We start from the raw sequence: 18762 nt of genomic DNA, 5'->3' as shown, positions 1-18762 counted from the left end.
CACGACACACTTTCACTTTCCTGTCACCGAGAAGGACGCAACAAAAGGGAACCAGGACAAATGCCAATCTTTTGCCCGTCAGAGAGCAGTCAGGCCCTGGCAACCTGCTGGCATACCTCAGGAGGAAATGAGATCAGTATCTGGCAACCTGCTGGTTGTCCGGTCGCTGGCAGCCTGGTGGCTGTCACCCAGTGCCCGGAGAGAGACATCCTCTTACGGATGGGACAAAGGTGGCTGGTCCTGGGGGACTTCCCATTAGCATGCTAGTCTGTGTGTTTAACACTGGCCTGAATGGAGAGGACAAGAGGCAGCACCCTGGCCTATTCTTACGCAGGGAAGTGTTAGTGTTTCAGCTGCTAATGCCGCTCTGACTTATGCATATGGACGCATACATGCATATATATGAGAGGAATCTTTGGTTTGTGTTGGTATGTTCGCTGATTCCATAGCAGCCATTTATTTAGGTCCAGGCGACAGGAGTTCAGGAGTTACTCTGACTACTTTGGACAAACTCAGTAACTTCTTTTGTCTTTGTTTATCAAAGATGTTATATCATAAGCCTTGAATTCTCTTTGCACAGTTTGGTCAACTGGACATACACTAATTCTGGAATAAAACACACATTGTGAGTCAAAATCTCTACATTAATATTTCACTTCGTAGTTTATGGCATGGACCAATGGAGTGTTTATTTTTCTCACTTTTTTCACCAAACGACTTTCAATGTCAGGTAGGTCTGTGCCAGAAACTGAACTGTGTCTGTTGCCAATAGACAAAAGTGAATAACAAGTGAGTGTCTGCAGTCTGAGATTTTGTTAACATTTAAACAAAAGAAAAAACTGAAATAAACTTGGGCTTTAAATTGCTCCCTTATTTATGCACTCTTCTTCTCTCTCTCTCTCTCTCTCTCTCTCTCTGTGTGTTAGCCAAATGATGTGTAAAGACGCCTGTATGGAAATGTGTATTAGCAAATCTTTGTCAAGACCCCAAACGATTGTGTATTCCTTTGTATGCGTGTGGGTGATTGTGTAAGAAGAAGAAAAAAAAGCTGCTGTTCTCCTACTGCTGCGGCCGCTGCTCTGTGTGTGATTATGTGCTCAGACCCGCTGCCTGGTGGCTGATAATAACACAAGAGCCCGTGTGTTTGTGGCTCTCTTCACCGAGGAGATTCCCACCGTGCTCAGCGTGTCTGGGCTCTGTGTGTTTTTGAGGTTGCACGCGTGACTCGGCCAGCTGTTCTATTCTCCCGGTGGCCCCCTCAACCCTGCCCGGCCCTTGTCCCTCGCCGACCCCTCCTTCCTTCAGAGGCCTGCTCTTCATCTGATAAGGGCTGCTCTGGCCAAACCCTCAGCAGAGCCCCTCAGTGCCGCTCCACGCCAACAATATGCACTCCTCTCCCCTCCGCGCTAACACCATTTACATGTGAAAACACTGGCGCTTATCTCCAGCTCACTGGAGCTATGGCACCAAACCAGTGCATGTGCATGTGCGTGTGTGTGTGTTTGTGTATGTGCGCGCGTGCACTGGCAAAACGGCGGAAGACCTTTGTGACTGAACTGTGGGCAGCCGCCGGGTCAGACGCGTTCATGCATCCAGACACCTAGTTTTCCATCAGGGAAGTTCACCTGAAGGACAGTGCAAGAGTCTCACTTTGTACAAGGTGGAAGAATTTCCGTCTTTATGTCGTTAGGACGTGAGCCAGCCTCATCACGTTTGCACTGATTCCAATAGCTCGAGGCGATGCTAATGCTTAATCAAAGACCCCCAGGAGGGGGAAACTGGTTTATCAGCTCTGCCTTCCTTGGAGCATTGCCATTGTAGCTGTAAATAATCACACACAAACCTTTTTTTTTTTTAAACTCCAGCACTTTCTCCACCAGGTGTATTTTACAGGTATTTGTACTTTGCTTGAGTGTTTCTTTTTCTTGTGACTTTTAACTTTTACTCCCTACGTTTGCACGGAAATATCTCTGCTTTCTAATTTTTACATTAACATTACCTTGGCTTTGGGGTCACTGTTCAGTACGGTTTCAGTCCAGAGAAAAAGAAAAATGGAAAACATAGCATTGGTTAATGATACTATATACATAAGTGTAAACATCCAATTATGCCTCAAGGATCATAATTATTACTATAACAACTTCATATGCTGACGTTGAAAAACCAAAAAAAAAATAATAAAAAAATAGTACTATAGTATTGAAAGTACCAAAGCCATCATAATGATCAAGATGCTCATGCAAGACCTTTGGTCAGTGCAGTCCAGACTGTTCTCCATCACTCACATTGCTGCAGTGACCAGTTTCATTGTATTGATTTCACAGTTTATGGCATTATCTCTTGTAATTTGACAGAAATGAAACTGTCACATCTTCCATGTAGTAGCACGGACCATCATCATCATCATAAAACAGTGTGTAGAGATTCACATCTCAGCAGCTGTGGGGAAGACGTACAAGTGGACAGACGGCTAAAGAGGAGCGTGCAGGCTTTTAATTAAAGTCTGTGTGGCTGGGGCCGCGGGCTAAGCAAACATAGGCCTCTGGCAAGCAGAGTTTAAGATGAGGGGAAAGCTGGCCGGGGCAGAGAGAGGGTGAGGGGGACTGAGAGACGTGTGCAACCCCAAAGATGGCCAGAGTGGGATAAAGGACCATTAGTGAGCAGGGGTCAGGTAGAGCCATGGGGTGGACAGGAGCAGGAATGGCCGTGTTTCCTGTGAGGCAACGTTATCACACCTTTATCAGAAGGATCTTAATGTCCAGCGGATATTGGGCTGGGGGAGGAGAGCAGTGTAGAGCTTCAAAAAAATGATCTGTGGGCGACAGATCAAAAATAATGAAAGTGTCTACTAAAGCTCTTGGTCATAAAACATGAGCTGCCAGGTGACGTGATTATATTTGCACCCGTACAGCAGGATATCCACTATCCACTGAACCAGCACTGTCCAACAGTCATGTGTCTCTAACAAATGCCACAGAATTAAGGATCCTTTCATCCTTTGCTTTTGTTTTAACCCCCACTTTTGCTTAAATACTGAAACTGGAACGTCTCAATGTGATTTAATAAAAGTATCTCTCTTTAGGTGTATTTAAGAAGGAATAGAAGACTTTTGCTCCCTAGTCCACCATCGTCTCTGTGGCGCAATTGGTTAGCGCGTTCGGCTGTTAACCGAAAGGTTGGTGGTTCGAGCCCACCCAGGGACGGTCTCCTTTTGTAGCAAACTTCATTTGAATGCACAATGGAAATAATAACCTGACTTTCAACCTAAGACTGTTAATTGGACCGGCTGCAGTGCCGCCCAGTCCAGTGAAGCACAAATGACTGTAGAAAACAAACGACTGAACAACGTAATTTTTAGAAATTAAAAGTCCCAGATCAGCCCAACACTCGCAGGGAAGACTGTTTTATGATAGTTTAGCATAAAAAATATGAAAAGAGCACAAAATATCACCATGTCCGAAAATGGAAAAAATAGTCATACAAATACACTGTTGTTTTTTTTCGTGGCCAAAAATATGTAAGACTCAGAACAGCCTGAGACTCACTGAGATTACTGTTCTATGAAAAGAAAAACTATATAGAAAAAAAACAAAATGACACTGTGCTACTTTTTTTTTCTTCAAAATTTGGATGTGTTAAGATTTTGTACTCTTTCCATTTTTTCCACGCTAAGCTACCATATAACTGTTTTGTCCTGTCATAGGGTTTTAGTCTCGTCATTTCCTGTTTTATTTTGAAGACCCGATTAACCTTCCTCTTGTTTCAGATCACATTCCCCTCCTCATGTGCCACCTGTGGTCTGACCTAATTACCCATTGTTTCCACCTGTGCCTTGTTACCTTGTGTGCTTAAATAGTCCCTTGTCTTGTGCTACAGTGTCTTGGTCTGTCCCGAACCCGCTCACAGCCACAGGCCCTTAAAGAGTACACAGTAAGACAATTGTGCCTTGAAATTGAGTGAGTTTTCTTTGCTTGTGTGTTTATGTTCTTGTTTCTTTGCCTCTCTTTACGAGTGAGTTTCTGTTTGTTGCCACTTTGTTTTTCTCTGCGTGAGTGCTTTTGGTTGTGTTCATTCTTATTAGATTAGATCTAGCTTTTGGTTTTGTGTGCTTTAGTCGTCTTTCCTCCTAAATATTTTTGCCCCCCCCCCCCCCCCCCCCCCCCAAAAAAAGTGTTTTGTTGAACTTTTTTTCATATTTGAACATTTTTCTTTTTTGCATTCTTTCCTCCAATTTCATGAAACGTAATGATATCCCCCCCAATCATATACACTGTCATGTTTTTCGGAGGCCGAAAAAATTGAAGACTCAGATCAGCCTGAAACGTGCACGTATAGATTCTCATCCAAGCAGCTGCGGGGAGGACAAGTGGACAGACGGCTAAAGAGGAGCGTGCAGGCTTTTAATTAAAGTCTGTGTGGCTGGGGCCGCGGGCTAAGCAAACATAGGCCTCTGGCAAGCAGAGTTTAAGATGAGGGGAAAGCTGGCCGGGGCAGAGAGAGGGTGAGGGGGACTGAGAGACGTGTGCAAGTGTGCAACCCCAAAGATGGCCAGAGTGGGATAAAGGACCATTAGTGAGCAGGGGTCAGGTAGAGCCATGGGGTAGACAGGAGCAGGAATGGTCGTGTTTCCTGTGAGTTATCACACCTTTATCAGAAGGATCTTAATGTCCAGCGGATATTGGGCTGGGGGAGGAGAGCAGTGTAGAGCTTAAAAGGGGAAAAAAACAAAACAAACGGAACCTCTTAACGATCTGTGGGCGACAGATCAACAATAATGAAAGTGTCTACTAAAGCGCTTGGTCATAAAACATGAGCTGCCAAGTGACGTGATTATATTTGCACCCGTACAGCAGGATGTCCAATGAACCAGCACTGTCCAACAGTCATGTGTCTCTAGCAAACACCACAGAATTGAGGATAATTAATCGTATACTTTCGTCCCGCACCCAATATGGATTCATAAAATGTCAGTATGATTTAACAATGAGGTATAGAGCCGGAGTTTTGCTCCCTGATGCACTATCGTCTCTGTGGCGCAATTGGTTAGCGCGTTCGGCTGTTAACCGAAAGGTTGGTGGTTCGAGCCCACCCAGGGACGGTCTCCTTTTTTGGAACAAACTCCATTTAAATGCACAGCGGGAAAAAAAAAATGATTTCTATTTTACCAACATGTTCTCCCTACTGCTCTCTGCGTGGCTTCTCCTGCAACCCACGCTTTGACCCATCAACAGTCCCGATACTCGCTCAGTAGGCTGGTTGAGAACTTTGATTGTCAGCTGAGAATTTATATGTGGCTGTTTGTTTGTCCGCATGCGTCCCTGAGATGAACCGTTGACTTGTACAGGGTGTAACCCAACTTTCCCCCAAAGATGCTTGGTGGGACAGGCGTCAGTGCCGCTCAGTCCAGGGCGGGACAAACGGCGATCTAAAAAAAGAGAAGAAGAAAAAAAGACTGAACGAATTATGGCGACACAGTGGCACCTGTCGGTGAAAAAGCAGAACTGCAACTGAGTTAAAAGATCGGAGGGAGACACGAATACCTACTCTACGATTCATGTTATTGATTAATTCATTGATTGAATGTGGTGGTGGTGGTGGGGGGGAGTTTCAATTTTCCCTTAAAAATTTGGAATCTACAAAAGGAACTCAAGACATAAACGGGACTACTTAAAGCGGGTTAAACCGCTGTGAAAAAAAAATGCCAAAGAGTTTTCCGTAAACTTTGGTCATTCTTCGACTGTGCACTGAGACAAGTACGCTTCCAAAACCGGAGATGGCATCGTCTCTGTGGCGCAATTGGTTAGCGCGTTCGGCTGTTAACCGAAAGGTTGGTGGTTCGAGCCCACCCAGGGACGGAAACTTTTTACGGCTTTATGTCCAAGTATGTCAGTATTGGATGTTTGAGTGTCAGTGCCAGCTCGTTGTTGAACATGTAGTCAAAGCAACTCCCTGCTGCTCTTGAATGTTGCCTGTAACTTAATCTTCAAGGCACCTTCGTTGTAAATAGATGTGACTTGCAATGGCTCACCGTCATGGTGAGCCAAGTCAGTTTAGTTTAGTTGAAATAAGGAGCCATGTGATATATTTTTTTGTGGAATTAAAAAGTGAGATCTACCGAACAAGCAGTGACTCAAGCAAGTAACCCGCCCCCCTCCCTAAATTAATCATTTCTGGCTGTCTTTCGGTTTCTGCACGACGCTGAAGTTGGCACCACACGTGCTTCTTAGGTTTGGATTCCACCTTAAAAAAAAAATCCACAATTTGACCGCCAGATGGCAGTGCTTATCCCAACACTTTTCAACATATTAAATTCAGCGAATCATTATGTCTATGTTGAGGTGGATTTTTTTTTCCCCCCTCCAAAATTATACAGTAGAAATGGACGTGAGGTGTCATCGTAAAGCATGGGAGCTCTACTATCGCAATCAGTTGACACATTTTACGGGAAATCATTTTTGGCCTTTTGGGGGGGGGGGGGGACTTCAAAGTTGACAAGTTTGCCATTGACACTCGCTCCCATGCTTTACAATGCTACCTCACGTCCATTTCTACTGTATAGTTTTTGAAGTAATCCACCTGGAAAAACTGAAAAATACCGTGATGTCAAAGTTGTCAACTGGCATGGTATTAGGGTTACACTTAAGGCTGAAATTAGGGTTAGGGTTTTGGGGTTCCTCACGCGCTAGAAGCCCCAAATTTGGCATGGGCGCTTCTTGAGGGATTTTGATGACAAAGCAAGTGGTCTCACGTCTCTAGGACAAAGTTGACTTTTGACCCCCATAGACTTGTATGGCATTAGGGTTAGTGGTCAAATTGTGTTTTTTTTTTTTTTTTTAAAGGTGGAATCAAAACCTAAGAAGCACCAGGGAGAATGTGGTGCCAACTTCAGCGTCGTAGTTTCCTGCCCAGTCCCATGTTCTGCAAAACACTGAGCAATTACAAAGGCTGCTTGTTACAGACCATCTGTAGTCGCTTGTTACAGCTGATGCGTGATTTGCAGATGCAGAGCTTCACATTCACTGCTTTACAGAACAGCTGAATACAACATGTGTCAGACTTTCTATGTTTTTACTAAATTGTCAGAAAATAACAAGGGGTGCAGGCATTGACTGACAGCCGATCAGGGTCGGTGTTGTTGCATTTAGTGCGTCCGCCTCACAATCCCGTCGTGTCCCATTTTACTTATCCTACTCTGGTGCTAGTCTTCAGGATGACCATTTAGGGGCAGCATTTAGCAAAGAATAAAACAAAACGGCAACAACATGCCATGTAATCAGTTATGTTTGCAAACAAACAATTTCAGATTTTTATGTGATTTTCTTGTTTTATGTTCACTTTCAATTAAATAATGACACATTTCATTAATTGTTTAATGAAATGTTTAATGAAATGTAAATTAATTGTTTAATGAAATGTGTCACCGTCACCAAAATGGACACACATTTACTTACTACCACTACTTCCAAACCGCTATGAACTCGTTTACTGCCACATTCATGTGTACATTTTCTCAGTTGGACAAAGGAAGGAAAAGCACATAATTTTTGCGCTGTCTGGCGCAAAAATTAAACGTGTAAAAACAAAATCATGAAATAGATGATAAGATATGTCATTAAATAATTTAAACTGAAAATAGTATGAAGACGTGATGAAAAACAGCTACAACGATCAGAAATGAAATGAAAACGAGTGACTACAGCAATTTATTGAAAATCAGAAAATTTCTTTTTTTCACTTTTGAATACTTCAGTACAAAGAACGTATTGAATAATTTAAGTGATAATACAACATACAGACCACGAGTCGAAACGGCACTAAATGTAGCTGAATAGTAAAAGGCAATAGGTGGTACAATGAAAAGCTGCTGGGGGTGGAAGGAGCTGGCTCTTCTTGCTGTGCTGAACCAGGTGTTCTGGCTCAGGAGTGAAATTCTCATCGCCAACGTGAGAGCAGCGCTCTTCCGTACTCGGTCTCGTACTTCCGCTCGACTTTGCTTCAGCAGGTTTTGGACCCTGCTGGCCTCGTGTGGCAGTGCAGCTCGTTCCTTCGGTCCCGCTGGCTCTGCAGTCTGACTACAGTCTTTAAAAGTCTTCAAAAAAGCGACTACAGATGGTCTGACTCATCTCTGGGGTCTGAGCTCAGCCGCGAGCCCGAGGCCAAAGTCCTGGGTGTGGATGGCGCGGAGCGATGTTGCGGCGGCTGGCTCAAAGGGTTCTGTGGTCCCTCATACTGAGGCAGCTCTCCGTCTGAAGGAAGCTCCCCGTCGGAGAGGTACGGAGGAGGAGGCAGATCAAACCAGGGAGGCCGACTGGGAGGGAAAACAGAGATAAACAGATAAAGGGAGGAAACGACGCCTGGGCCGAAGAGTGTTACATAAGGACTGTTGAGCACCCTCCTACACACACACACACACACACACTGCTCCAACACATTCAGCTTTTTTCTGACAAAACAGCACCAATACATAACACCTGTTTTCTAAACTCCTCTACAAACCAATGGCTTTTACATCAACACTATGTAGTTTTTGTATCCCATAATGTTGGTTTTGGAATAATTGACTTCTAGTGGGGTAAAACAGAGCTCCTGCCACCGTATGACTACGCAACCTTGGCTTTGGATGCAGTGAGGGAGCACTGGGACTCACTTGAGTCACATGGTCATGTGCTGGGCCAGTTGGATGAGCTGAGTAAATGGCTGTAAATCTCTCTTGAAGTCGACGAAGCATCAGCAACAACCACTTAATGATTTTTAAATCATATTAAAGCAGAAAAGCTACTGCTTTGATGAAGATTAATTCTGTGTACCAAAATTAATTATTTGCCGGCAAAGCGGCCACAAATAAACAAAGTTGGATTCGATAGATAGCAGAATTACATTAAGTGGTACTGAGGCTAAATTGGATAAGAAATTTTTTGCCGCTGCTATTTCTGAACCACTTAATGTTGCAAGAGATTGAATTACAGACGGGGACAAAAGAGTGATTAATGAGTCTCTTTCACCTGGAGTCCCGAACAGCTTGTGAGTATGACGGCAGAGAGTCCACGGAGAGCCCCGAGGGGTACAGGGTGCCGGACAGCAGCTGCAGAGCCTGGGGATTGGGGCGGTACTGGCCCACTGCAGAGGAGGCGGAGCCTGGGGAGAGACCTGGACCTCCGGCGTGGACGTGTCCCTGGTCCAGGATGACCAGGCGGGACAGCAGCAGCGGCTGGTGGTGGTGGTGGTGGTGGTGCAGGCTTCCTCTGACGCCTCTGGGCAGCAGGACGCTGCGCTTCCTCTGGTGGTGGACCACCAGGGCCAGCAGCGCCACCACCAGGACGAAGATGACGGCGCCGCCGATGACGGCGTAGGTGATGCTGGGGTAGGTGATGCTGGGGTAGTAGCGCAGGCGGTAGTCCAGCGTGACAAAGTCCTGCCCCGGCGCTTCTGTGGAGGAGAGGATGGGTTAGTGCTGTAGCGCTGGAGGTCGGTCTTGGTCTCCAGACCACTTTCAAGGGTCCCAGTCTCGTCTCGGACTCGGAGGCATTTTTACTGGGTCTCGTCTCGGACTCGGACTGAGCGGACTGAGAGTGAGACCCTGCCCCCTCATTCCTACTTAAATTATTTTACAATTTTATGGAGCAAATTTATTTATTTTTTTCCAAAATGGTTCAAAATAGTTGACAAAGCAGCAAAAGTTAAAGAAAATGATTGCCTTGCTGGAAAGAAATGTTGCTGTTCGACTTAGACGCAAACTTGAATTCTTTTTGAACTGCGTTGTGAACTCGTGCAAACTTGTGAAGGGAGGTAACAGCTACGCAAAACTTCCAGATGAAGGACTAAACAAATGGAGCACGGTGCAGCGCGTAACGGCTACTTTTCAGCCCCGTAGTTCAAAGCGCGTATTGTGAAGGAAGTAAAAGAACAGAGGCTGAATAATTCTTTGTGAGGAAAAAAACGTCTCACAGCACTTTCAGATAAAACGGAACATGAGAGAGGGAGAGAGGGAGGGAAGGCTGAGCAGCGGCAGGAGCAGATACGCACGTCTGAAAATCCCTCCTGGGGCAGGAAACCCCACGTTTACGAGGAGAGTCGTGGAAAAAAACCGAGCAGCCCTGAATATTGGTTTGAGTTCTGCTGCGATACCAGTGGGCGGCGGAGCTTATTAGTTAAGGAGGAGTGAGGCTGGCGGAGGGGGCACTTGAAAATATTACGCTGGCTGATTCTTAAGTGTGAGCATTTCAATCAGCCGCTCATGTAAATGGAGTTTCTGGTGCTGCCTGGCACAGGGTGGCGTCGTGCCGAGGAGGTGGTGGTGCTGGTGGTGCTGGTGGTGCTGGGGGGGCGGGGGGAGTATTTATCACACCGCTGCAGTAGAAGCGCGGTAATGAGAAATGAGCAACATAAAAGCATTTTGCAGCCGCAGCCGCCTCAGTTGAATTTACACTCACGCCTCGGGAAGCCACGGACATTAAACCTCAGCAGGCCTCTGGAGTTTTTCAAAAGACTCGGCAGAGTATTTTTGTTGCTGTTTTCTTTTGTTGCTGTCTCTCTATGTGGTTGCTTAACGGTCTCCGCTTATTGCCTTCTAAAATGTGCTCTAATGGAATTGTGTTGCAGACAGTTGAGCACCTCGTTCATGACAAAAATCCTCCCAGCCATGAAGGGGGGAACCCATGTGGAGGTTTTCTGGAAGCGCGCCAGGCTCGCTGACTTACGGCTTTTGGGTGTGTTCGGCAGAGGTCGGAGGTCATTGCCCTGCTGCGATTTCCCCAAAGAAGCAAACCAGACTCGGATCAACACAGAGCGGTGGCTGTTTCACTGAGACGCATGCAAGGTCATGCAAGTAACAAATGATTTAAGTGATAAGAGAAATTCCCCTGCGCTCCGGCTCCAGTCTTGTATATTTAACTCGGCTTATGAGTCACAATGTCTTGGCAGCGTAGTACAAAACAAGGCAAAACATAAATTAGACCTAAAAAAAAAATGGAATGGAATTTAATTACCATCAAAATAAATGATAGCTGATATGATCTTGAATTAAACAGCTGTTTTATTTTTCTTTCATAATTCTCTGAAAAGTAAGAAATATGCCGCCTGGTTTTGTTGTTTGTCGAGTTATTTTTTTCCCCCTGTGTTTCCCCCTGAGGCCTTTCCATATATCCCATTGCTTTCACAATCCCTGCTCTGACATCCACCTTTGAAATCAAGCAAACACCTTGAGAATATCAGGAAACAGTGAGACTATTACTGCCAGGCTGCCCTTGTGAATAAAGCAATGTTAACAAATAGCCTTTTGCTTTTGTTTCTGTTTTCTTTTTTTCTGTTTTGACCCCAGGAAAATCTCCAGCATGTTTCTGTTTGTCTAACTCGGAGGGCCTGTAGGTGTCCAATCAGCTGCGCGCTCATGTGTGCGTGTGCGTGTGCTTAACAACAACAACAACCAGTCTGGCATAAAGCCAATTTACTGTACGTACTAGTGCGCACTCAGGGGGCCCCCACTTCTTAATTAAATCTAATCTAATTCAGATGCTCCACCCGCCCGCCGCCCCAACCCGGCACCAGCCAACAAAACAAGCGCCCCCCTACCCTGCCCATGTGATTTAAAATTGGCCGGTCCTTTACTCTTTCAATTTCCACCGAGCGGAGAAACAACCGACACAAAGAAGAATCATCTCTATAATTAGGAAGCAAAAAAAAAGGAGGGCCGGCTGGAATGAAGAGACCCCGACACACCCAGCCCCCCCCCCCCCCCCCCCCCCCCCCCACACACACACACACACACACACTCCCCGCCCCCCGTTTTTTAACCTACCAGGTTTCAGTGCAGTCCCTCGGGAGTGAGGAGAAACATGCACAAAAGAGCTGTAACGCTAACAATGGGAGCCTATCCCCATTAGAATGAAAGGCTGCTTCAAATCACACAGCCGATGAACAGAGAGAGTGAAGAAGAAAGAAAGCGGAACATGCCTGAGGAGAAACGGTCCGGCCCGAGCTTGTGGCCTAGCTGGCCTGCATGGTCCTGATTCACAGTTTCAGTTAGAGAGCTGCAGTCCAGGCACAAAGACATGAGGGGATTTTTTTTTTTTTTTGGTGGATTGACAATTATTACTCTGATTAAAGACAGGAATCCTCTCCATACTTCACAGAGGCTCTTTGATTTGCAGCAATAGTAATGTTTGATTTTCTTTACCCCCCCCTACAAACTTTTTTTGGCTTCAGCCAGCAAGATGTTATCCATGCAAAGAATCATTCTAAGCATCAAAGTTATTTGTAGCTGAGCCAAAACTGGAAGATGTATTTTTCGAGGCATCAAGGGGAAGACAGCGGAGCGCACTCACAGTTCTGCAACTTTGCAATTTTGCAGTAAAATATGACATAAGTCAACATTATCGTAGATATTAGAGGGAATTTTAAGCTATGTTATGCCTCTTGACTCAACTCTCTCTGTCACGCCATGTAACAGAAGACCGGGCACCATGTTCTCTATCATCCTGCTGTTCACTTTGTGTGAAGTCATTCAAGATGAAGCCTGGCTTTAACTGACAAATGGACCTTCAGCTTTCAAGTTTCATCATTTTCAAGTTTCAACATTTCACTGACGAGTCTCACTTTGATGTTCAACTTGATGGCACCGTGTTCTGCTCATTCAAAACCGACTCTGCAGCTCTGCTCTCAAACTGGTGACTCTGCCACTGCCTCTCTACAATATCCAGGAACATATGAAGCTTTCACATGCTGAGCCTTGGCGAGGGTCATTCAACTCGGCCACTGTAATTACTTCAGGAGCCCCCACTCCCCCAATCGCCTCTTTGCCACTGCTGCTTTGCCCTTTGGTTTGCCCTCATGTTGCCCTGTTGCTGCTAATTCACAGTAGCGGCGATGACGTGTGCCTCGCATTCAAGATAAACAAGTACACTCGACTGGATTGTGATGCACTTCAGCAAAGAAGGACCAAACAGTCTCCTCCTCCCCCCCACCCCTGTCTTCCTCTGAGCTCTTTTGTTTCGTTCCTTCCTGTTGCCTTTCTGTCTCCTTTACCATTTCATTACCTGCTGCCTGAGTTCATCTCATTACCACGGCAGGTGAGGAGAGAATTAAATGGACACGGTGAGGTCAGGGGCAGCAGAGGAGTGTGCAGTGATAGAGTGATGCTAACAAGGCAACGGCAGACGGGCTGGATTGTGTCATAAGAACTACCATGTGCACTGATTTCATTTTCACAGCAAGCACAGGAAATATGACCTCACTCACTTTATGTAATTTTCATTTTTTGTTCCATCTCTTCCAAAAATGGTTTCAGAAACCTAGTCAGATCTAGTTTCTGTCTTTTATCGAAAAAAGAAGAAAGAAAAATTAAGAATCATTTTATGAAAAAAAAATAAAATAAAAAAGTATCTTAGCTTTTATGAGATCAGATACACATGATGCAATGTAAATGTATTAAGTCTAAATTCAAAATAAAATTACCAATTTTCTGGAGTAAATATGACTCGTTTCAGATGTAACAGAAAGTTGGACTGAATCCTTTTGGCATTTTGAAGCCTGAGGCAATTAGTGCAAAATGTCGAGCTGAACTGCCTTCTGTGGCGACATCCTCCAGATATTGCATCAACCGGTGGATGGGGATGAATGAGTTTCATCATGACATTATGCAACTGATGGCAAAAACAATATATCATTCTAAAAAGTGCATATCTGAGCAAACAACAGCTTCCCTATAAGGAGCAACTTCATTACTTTAAGTAAATTAGTGTCAGTTGAGTCAGGAGCCTTGAATAAATCCTAACAGTAGATATTTTGAAAGTCTGCCAAAAAAAGGGGAGAATGCAATTAAGTGCGTTTAAGTGGTTGGAGTGGATAAACTGTGCTGGTTTGGCATTTCTCACTGAGTTCCTCCAATGTGCTGCATCAGATCAAGAGTGCTTTTAATTTAATGGGCTGCATCATTACAGGTCTGATGCACCTTATGTACAGGATATGTCCTAATCTGATTTTACTGTTTAGCATTGCATGGCACATATAAACACATCACATCCTGGAGTAAATAGCATAGCGTCTGAATTACCAACAGCAAGCGCTCTGACAATGCAATAACTCCTAACTAAATTAAAAGCACCAATCCACTGTGAGATGCAGCAGAGTGCAGGTAAATACTAACGCACATAAATTAGCCCATTAAAAAGAAACTATATTGCAGCAAACGAAGCATCTAACTACAGTGTGTTACTGCAGAATAGGCCATTGAGCGAGCGGTGATTAAAACTGGGCTCTTTTATCCTCCTCCAATAATACAGTGCAGGAGAAGCATGGTTGCCAAAGCACCCCCCCCCCCCCCCTCTAAAGTAACTAAAAACAGGGAGGAATCCTTCATCCCAAGATGGGAGAAATGAAAAAAGAAGATAGGAGGCTAATCAAAGGCTCCACTGATCTTAATTGCCATACTTAAAATGCCCGAGACTAAAGGGGACGGCGTTACATCCCTCCCTTTGGCTCATTCCTGTGGGGAAAGATGAGGCAGGAAGCACTTTCCTCTGTGCACCCAGGACTCATTCCACATTCACAAAGTGTCATCAGCATCTGAATCATTGCCGGCCTTTTACAGCATTCGAGGTTTCGCTGCAACATTATCGAGTGCAGCTGTCCTCTGAAGCTAAAGGCCGACCGCAGCGGCGCTTCCCCCTTTATTGCAGAGTGGCACCGGCTCGCTGCTGATTACAGGTGTGGACTCGGTGACTCATTTAGCAGCTCTGTTACAGCCACAGTGACATAATGAGGTGCTGAAGACAGTGACGGACAGAGGAAACTCATAACTTGACAAATGAAGTCCACAACAGGGCCCAAGGAGAGAGAAAAGTAAGGGGAGGAGGAAACCACTAGAGGGCAGACTATTCTCATGTTTCCGTCACAGAGCCGCATAGCCACGCGTTTATCCATTGTTCAGGGTGGGCGTTTAAAGCAGGGAGAGGGTGCACGATGGATACACAAACTCGTCGTCTTGACAGCAAACACAAAAATTTGATTGAACACGTTAACAAGTCTGGAAAGAAAGACAGAAAGAGAAAAAGCAAAGTGAAGAGATGAGTTGGTGGGTGGAAAACAAACTCATAACAGTCAATCTTGCAGCTGCGACTGTGATAAAAAAAAAAAAAAAAAAAAAAAAAAATGGCCAGAAATACTGCTGCTGAGACAAAACACTGACACAATTTATGTTGTATTTCTATCTATCTGCAAGGTATGAAAGGCGAGCTAACGAATGCAGCTTATTTATATAGACGATACATTGTTTGAAAAATGTATTTTTCCCCCAAAACTTTTTTTCTTTATCAGAGTCTCTAAAATGTTGTGATAGAAGCGTAGCCAAAGCCTCCACACATCAATTCATCACTAAACCCAGTTTCCATTGCAAACAATACCTCCAGAGCCTTTTCCTGTCAATGACAAGATGCTGTGATTCAGAGGTAGGCGATCTTTTCATTCAGACATCCGGAGATATGGTCAATTCTATATCAACACAGCCTCTCGGTTTCAGTTGTGTTTCATGCCACAGCACCACCTTCCACAATTTTAAATTCTCTTGACATATAGGATTTACTTACAAATGACACATTTCCACCCAGGCTCCACTGATAAATTGCTCTTTCCCTCTCGAGCTATAGTTTGTTTTTATCGCAGGTTCAGTGTTTTAAATTAAAGAGCTCCGGGTCTTTCATTAGGCTGCTGATCGACCAACTGAATAAATGATGAATGGAATACTTTTATCTCCCCGGTTGGCCAAAAGAGTCTTGAGACGGCTGTAACGCAACAGTTAGGATTATTACATTTTAATCATAGTATATTATTGCAAATTGACTTTACCACAGTGGAAAGCGCTTCGGGACGCCTTCGGATGTGATTCAGCACTTTAGAAATAAAAGTTGACTGATTGATTGATGTGTTATCTTAGGGCTGTGCGATTAATCGATTTTAAATCGAAATCAGATTTTTTTTTTTTGTCGTAACGATGTTAAAACCCAAGAGGGAAAAATCGATTTTCCGATTTTCTTGGGTACTGTAGTCCTCCTCCCCCCTCGAGAAGCTGTTAACTAGCTACTTATGTTTACTCGCATCTGCACTAGCTAGCCACAGCAGCTGTTAAAACCAGGAAGTGATTCTGTTTGCTGCCCTCACCACGACCTGGTAAATTATTTTTCCGAAGTCGCATACAACACGCACTTGTCCCGTTTTTGTAGCATATTTAACGAAAAAAAAAAAAAAATTGAAATCGAGTTTTCAGAGAAGAAAATCTGGATTTTATTTTTGACCAAAATCAACCAGCCCTATGTTATCTCTTTGCTTTTCAGAAAGTGTGTTCTGGATGTCAGCATTCACACGGTACTTCCATGTATTTGTCCCCGTTTGAACATCGTCAGAAGTAAAACTCTGAGCCCAACGTCTCTGTGGCGCAATTGGTTAGCGCGTTCGGCTGTTAACCGAAAGGTTGGTGGTTCGAGCCCACCCAGGGACGGCTGTGTTTTGCACGTAAATTCCAAAAGCACAACGATGACAATGCATCGCCACGACAAGATGGACAGCAGGGAGTAAAATCCGAGCAGATCTGCATGTTTTGCACAATACAGAGGGGGAAAAAAATAAAAGATGGGTGTTCTTATTAAAGCCAATAATGGCTTTAACATGGGATCCTTAAAGGTCCACTGTGTACATTTTAAAGGCGGCTCAGTATTTAAGGTGTCTGCCAAACTGCTGAGTGCTAAATGTTCCGTGACAGGATGGTTCCTCTGATGTCCTGCCATTAATATTCCTGCCGCACGCCGTCACTACAGTGTGTCTTTTGCCGCACTCCTGTCGTGTGCTGCTAGTCTACTCTCATTAGGAAGGCTGTGCCTGTGTGTTTTTACTCCGCACTAAGAACGGCTTCATGTTTTCCCGCTGTCGGAGCAGGGACCGCCGCACGGCGCGCTCGTCCTTGTTTGTGTGTTCTGTCCTCGTCTCATACGTCTCTGTTTCTGTCTGAATGTGTTCCGCTGAGTGTACGTGTGTTTGAACGGCGCTTTAGGGAAGGAAGCTTTTCATGCTCCATCGAGCCTCTATTTGCTTGTCCTGTAATAACTTGTCTGCTCCGTTGCCCGCTGCTCCCAGACCCCCTCCTCCCCTCGCTAGCAACACTCAAGTCATGGCTCAGCGTAGACTGCTGGAGGAGTGCTGGGGACGTGGATGGAAGTTAATAGATGGCTTCGCGATCTGGGGAACATAAAGGAAGGCAGGGGCGACCCGGGCATTATTGGGTTGGATAGAGAAAAACGTTTGAAACGAAGCTAGCAAATGCTAAGTGCTACTAATTAGGAAAAAGGTCTCTAGAATTAAATGTATGAAAGTTCAACTAGAATTTAAATGTATTAGAGGAAATGAATGGCGAGAGCAGCTAACATGTGATCTTGGTGCGTAAGTATGTGATGTATTTATATATTTTTGTTTTTGTTTTGTTTTTTTCACAAGGACTTTGATTGTTGTTATCATGGAAGTCACATTGTGAGAAGCCTGATGGATACATAAATACATCTTGTGCAACCACTAAGGCAGAATTTGTCAAAGATTTGTCTTTGAATAACCTGGAACTCACATGCATCCAGTGGAGTCCAAGGTCGAGTCAAGGTCGCACTGGGTCAACACCCAGCACGATACCTAGCTATGTATACTTTTTTTTTTAAAAATATACTAACTGCTGCTGCTTGGTGGCTGTATACACTGCACATTTCTCCATTGTGGGAAAATACAGGCTCATCTAATCTTATCTTAAGCCCAACAACAGGTTCTCCTCACCATCTAGCAGAGTAGAAGAAGAACTGAGCTGCTTTTCTGTCTTTTTTAGGAAGATTTCTGTGCTCCACGCAGCAGATGTTGGCAGCATTATGTCGCATTAAATAGGATAAAATTATTTATTGAATATTAATCAAAAAGTGACCCTGAGCAATTCACTATGAGTTAAGTTTTGTATTGTATTTTCATTTCACTTTATTTATATCACAGCTGATTAATGCATTTTTAAATCAATGAAAGAAGAGGGTGAATATTGTGTTTGATGACAGGGAGTCATTCCAGTGTCACTTAACATAATTGCGATGATGATTCCCCCCCTCCCCCCCATAATCAACCAGCAATGAATGCAGACAGTCTGATGCTACATGATGGATGGAAGGAACTGCTGTGTTAACAAAGCTCGACTTTGACGAGACTGCAGAAATAAACAACATGCTTTCTGAACTGCACCTGAACCGCACGCAGCTCGAATACTTTGCAGGTTTTATTTCTTTTCTTTCCTCCGGTGTTGATGTGAGACATTACCAGAAGACCCACCATCGAAAAAAAAAAAAAAAGAAGGGCTTCTGAGCAGGGCGGAATGTTGCTGTTCAGTGGAGAGTCAGTAAGAGTGCAAGTGGTTGCTTTTGGGTATTAAAACAACTCCCAGTGTAAATAAACCATCTCAGTGTTTGGCACCAGCGCCGCCTCTGACGCCGGCTGCTCTGAGAGCTGCCGTGAGGTATGTTCAGGCTTTAAATAAAAGGGAAAAAGTTGGGTCATAAACATCCCCCGTGTTTTGTCAACCGTGCAAAACTTCTGATGGCGGGAGCTGCCAGCCAAAAACTCATCGCTCAGTTTTATTTCCTTCTGTGCTGCGTGTCTCTGTGCAGGCACCGAGACTCGGCTGCTACCGGCTTTCAGTGGGGCGTGCTTTTTTTCTTCTCGTTTTTTTTTTTTTTTTTTTTACTTTCGTCCTACGGAAAT

The 18762-nt window shown here is 44.5% G+C and overlaps 1 protein-coding gene and 4 non-coding genes across 5 annotated transcripts in view; 4 read left to right on the top strand and 1 right to left on the bottom strand.

Moving 5' to 3' along the window:
• The first annotated feature begins 3129 nt into the window (after nucleotides 1-3129).
• Nucleotides 3130-3203, top strand: trnan-guu (transfer RNA asparagine (anticodon GUU)). The gene has a single exon. It is a non-coding gene; the product is annotated as a tRNA-Asn (tRNA).
• Nucleotides 3204-5024: 1821 nt separating this feature from the next.
• On the top strand, nucleotides 5025-5098 carry trnan-guu (transfer RNA asparagine (anticodon GUU)). Its single transcript has one exon. It is a non-coding gene; the product is annotated as a tRNA-Asn (tRNA).
• Nucleotides 5099-5781: 683 nt separating this feature from the next.
• Nucleotides 5782-5855, top strand: trnan-guu (transfer RNA asparagine (anticodon GUU)). The gene has a single exon. It is a non-coding gene; the product is annotated as a tRNA-Asn (tRNA).
• Nucleotides 5856-7690: 1835 nt separating this feature from the next.
• ldlrad3 (low density lipoprotein receptor class A domain containing 3) overlaps nucleotides 7691-18762 on the bottom strand; it is a 64388-nt gene continuing 53316 nt past the window's right edge. The window contains exons 5-6 of the mRNA XM_076050218.1: nucleotides 9003-9426; nucleotides 7691-8308 (exon numbers count right to left, since the gene is read on the bottom strand). Of these exons, the coding sequence (XP_075906333.1) occupies nucleotides 8104-8308; nucleotides 9003-9426 (629 nt within the window). The 3' untranslated portion in view covers nucleotides 7691-8103. The remainder of the gene's footprint in view (nucleotides 8309-9002; nucleotides 9427-18762) is intronic.
• On the top strand, nucleotides 16413-16486 carry trnan-guu (transfer RNA asparagine (anticodon GUU)). Its single transcript has one exon. It is a non-coding gene; the product is annotated as a tRNA-Asn (tRNA).

The sequence above is a fragment of the Nelusetta ayraudi genome, unplaced genomic scaffold, assembly GCF_046127955.1.
Source record: "Nelusetta ayraudi isolate G7.1 ecotype Tasmania unplaced genomic scaffold, CSIRO-AGI_Nayr_v1 ptg000125l, whole genome shotgun sequence".
NCBI lineage: Eukaryota > Metazoa > Chordata > Actinopteri > Tetraodontiformes > Monacanthidae > Nelusetta > Nelusetta ayraudi.
Note: the sequence above shows the minus strand (reverse complement) of the source record. Positions and strands in the feature narration are given on the sequence as shown.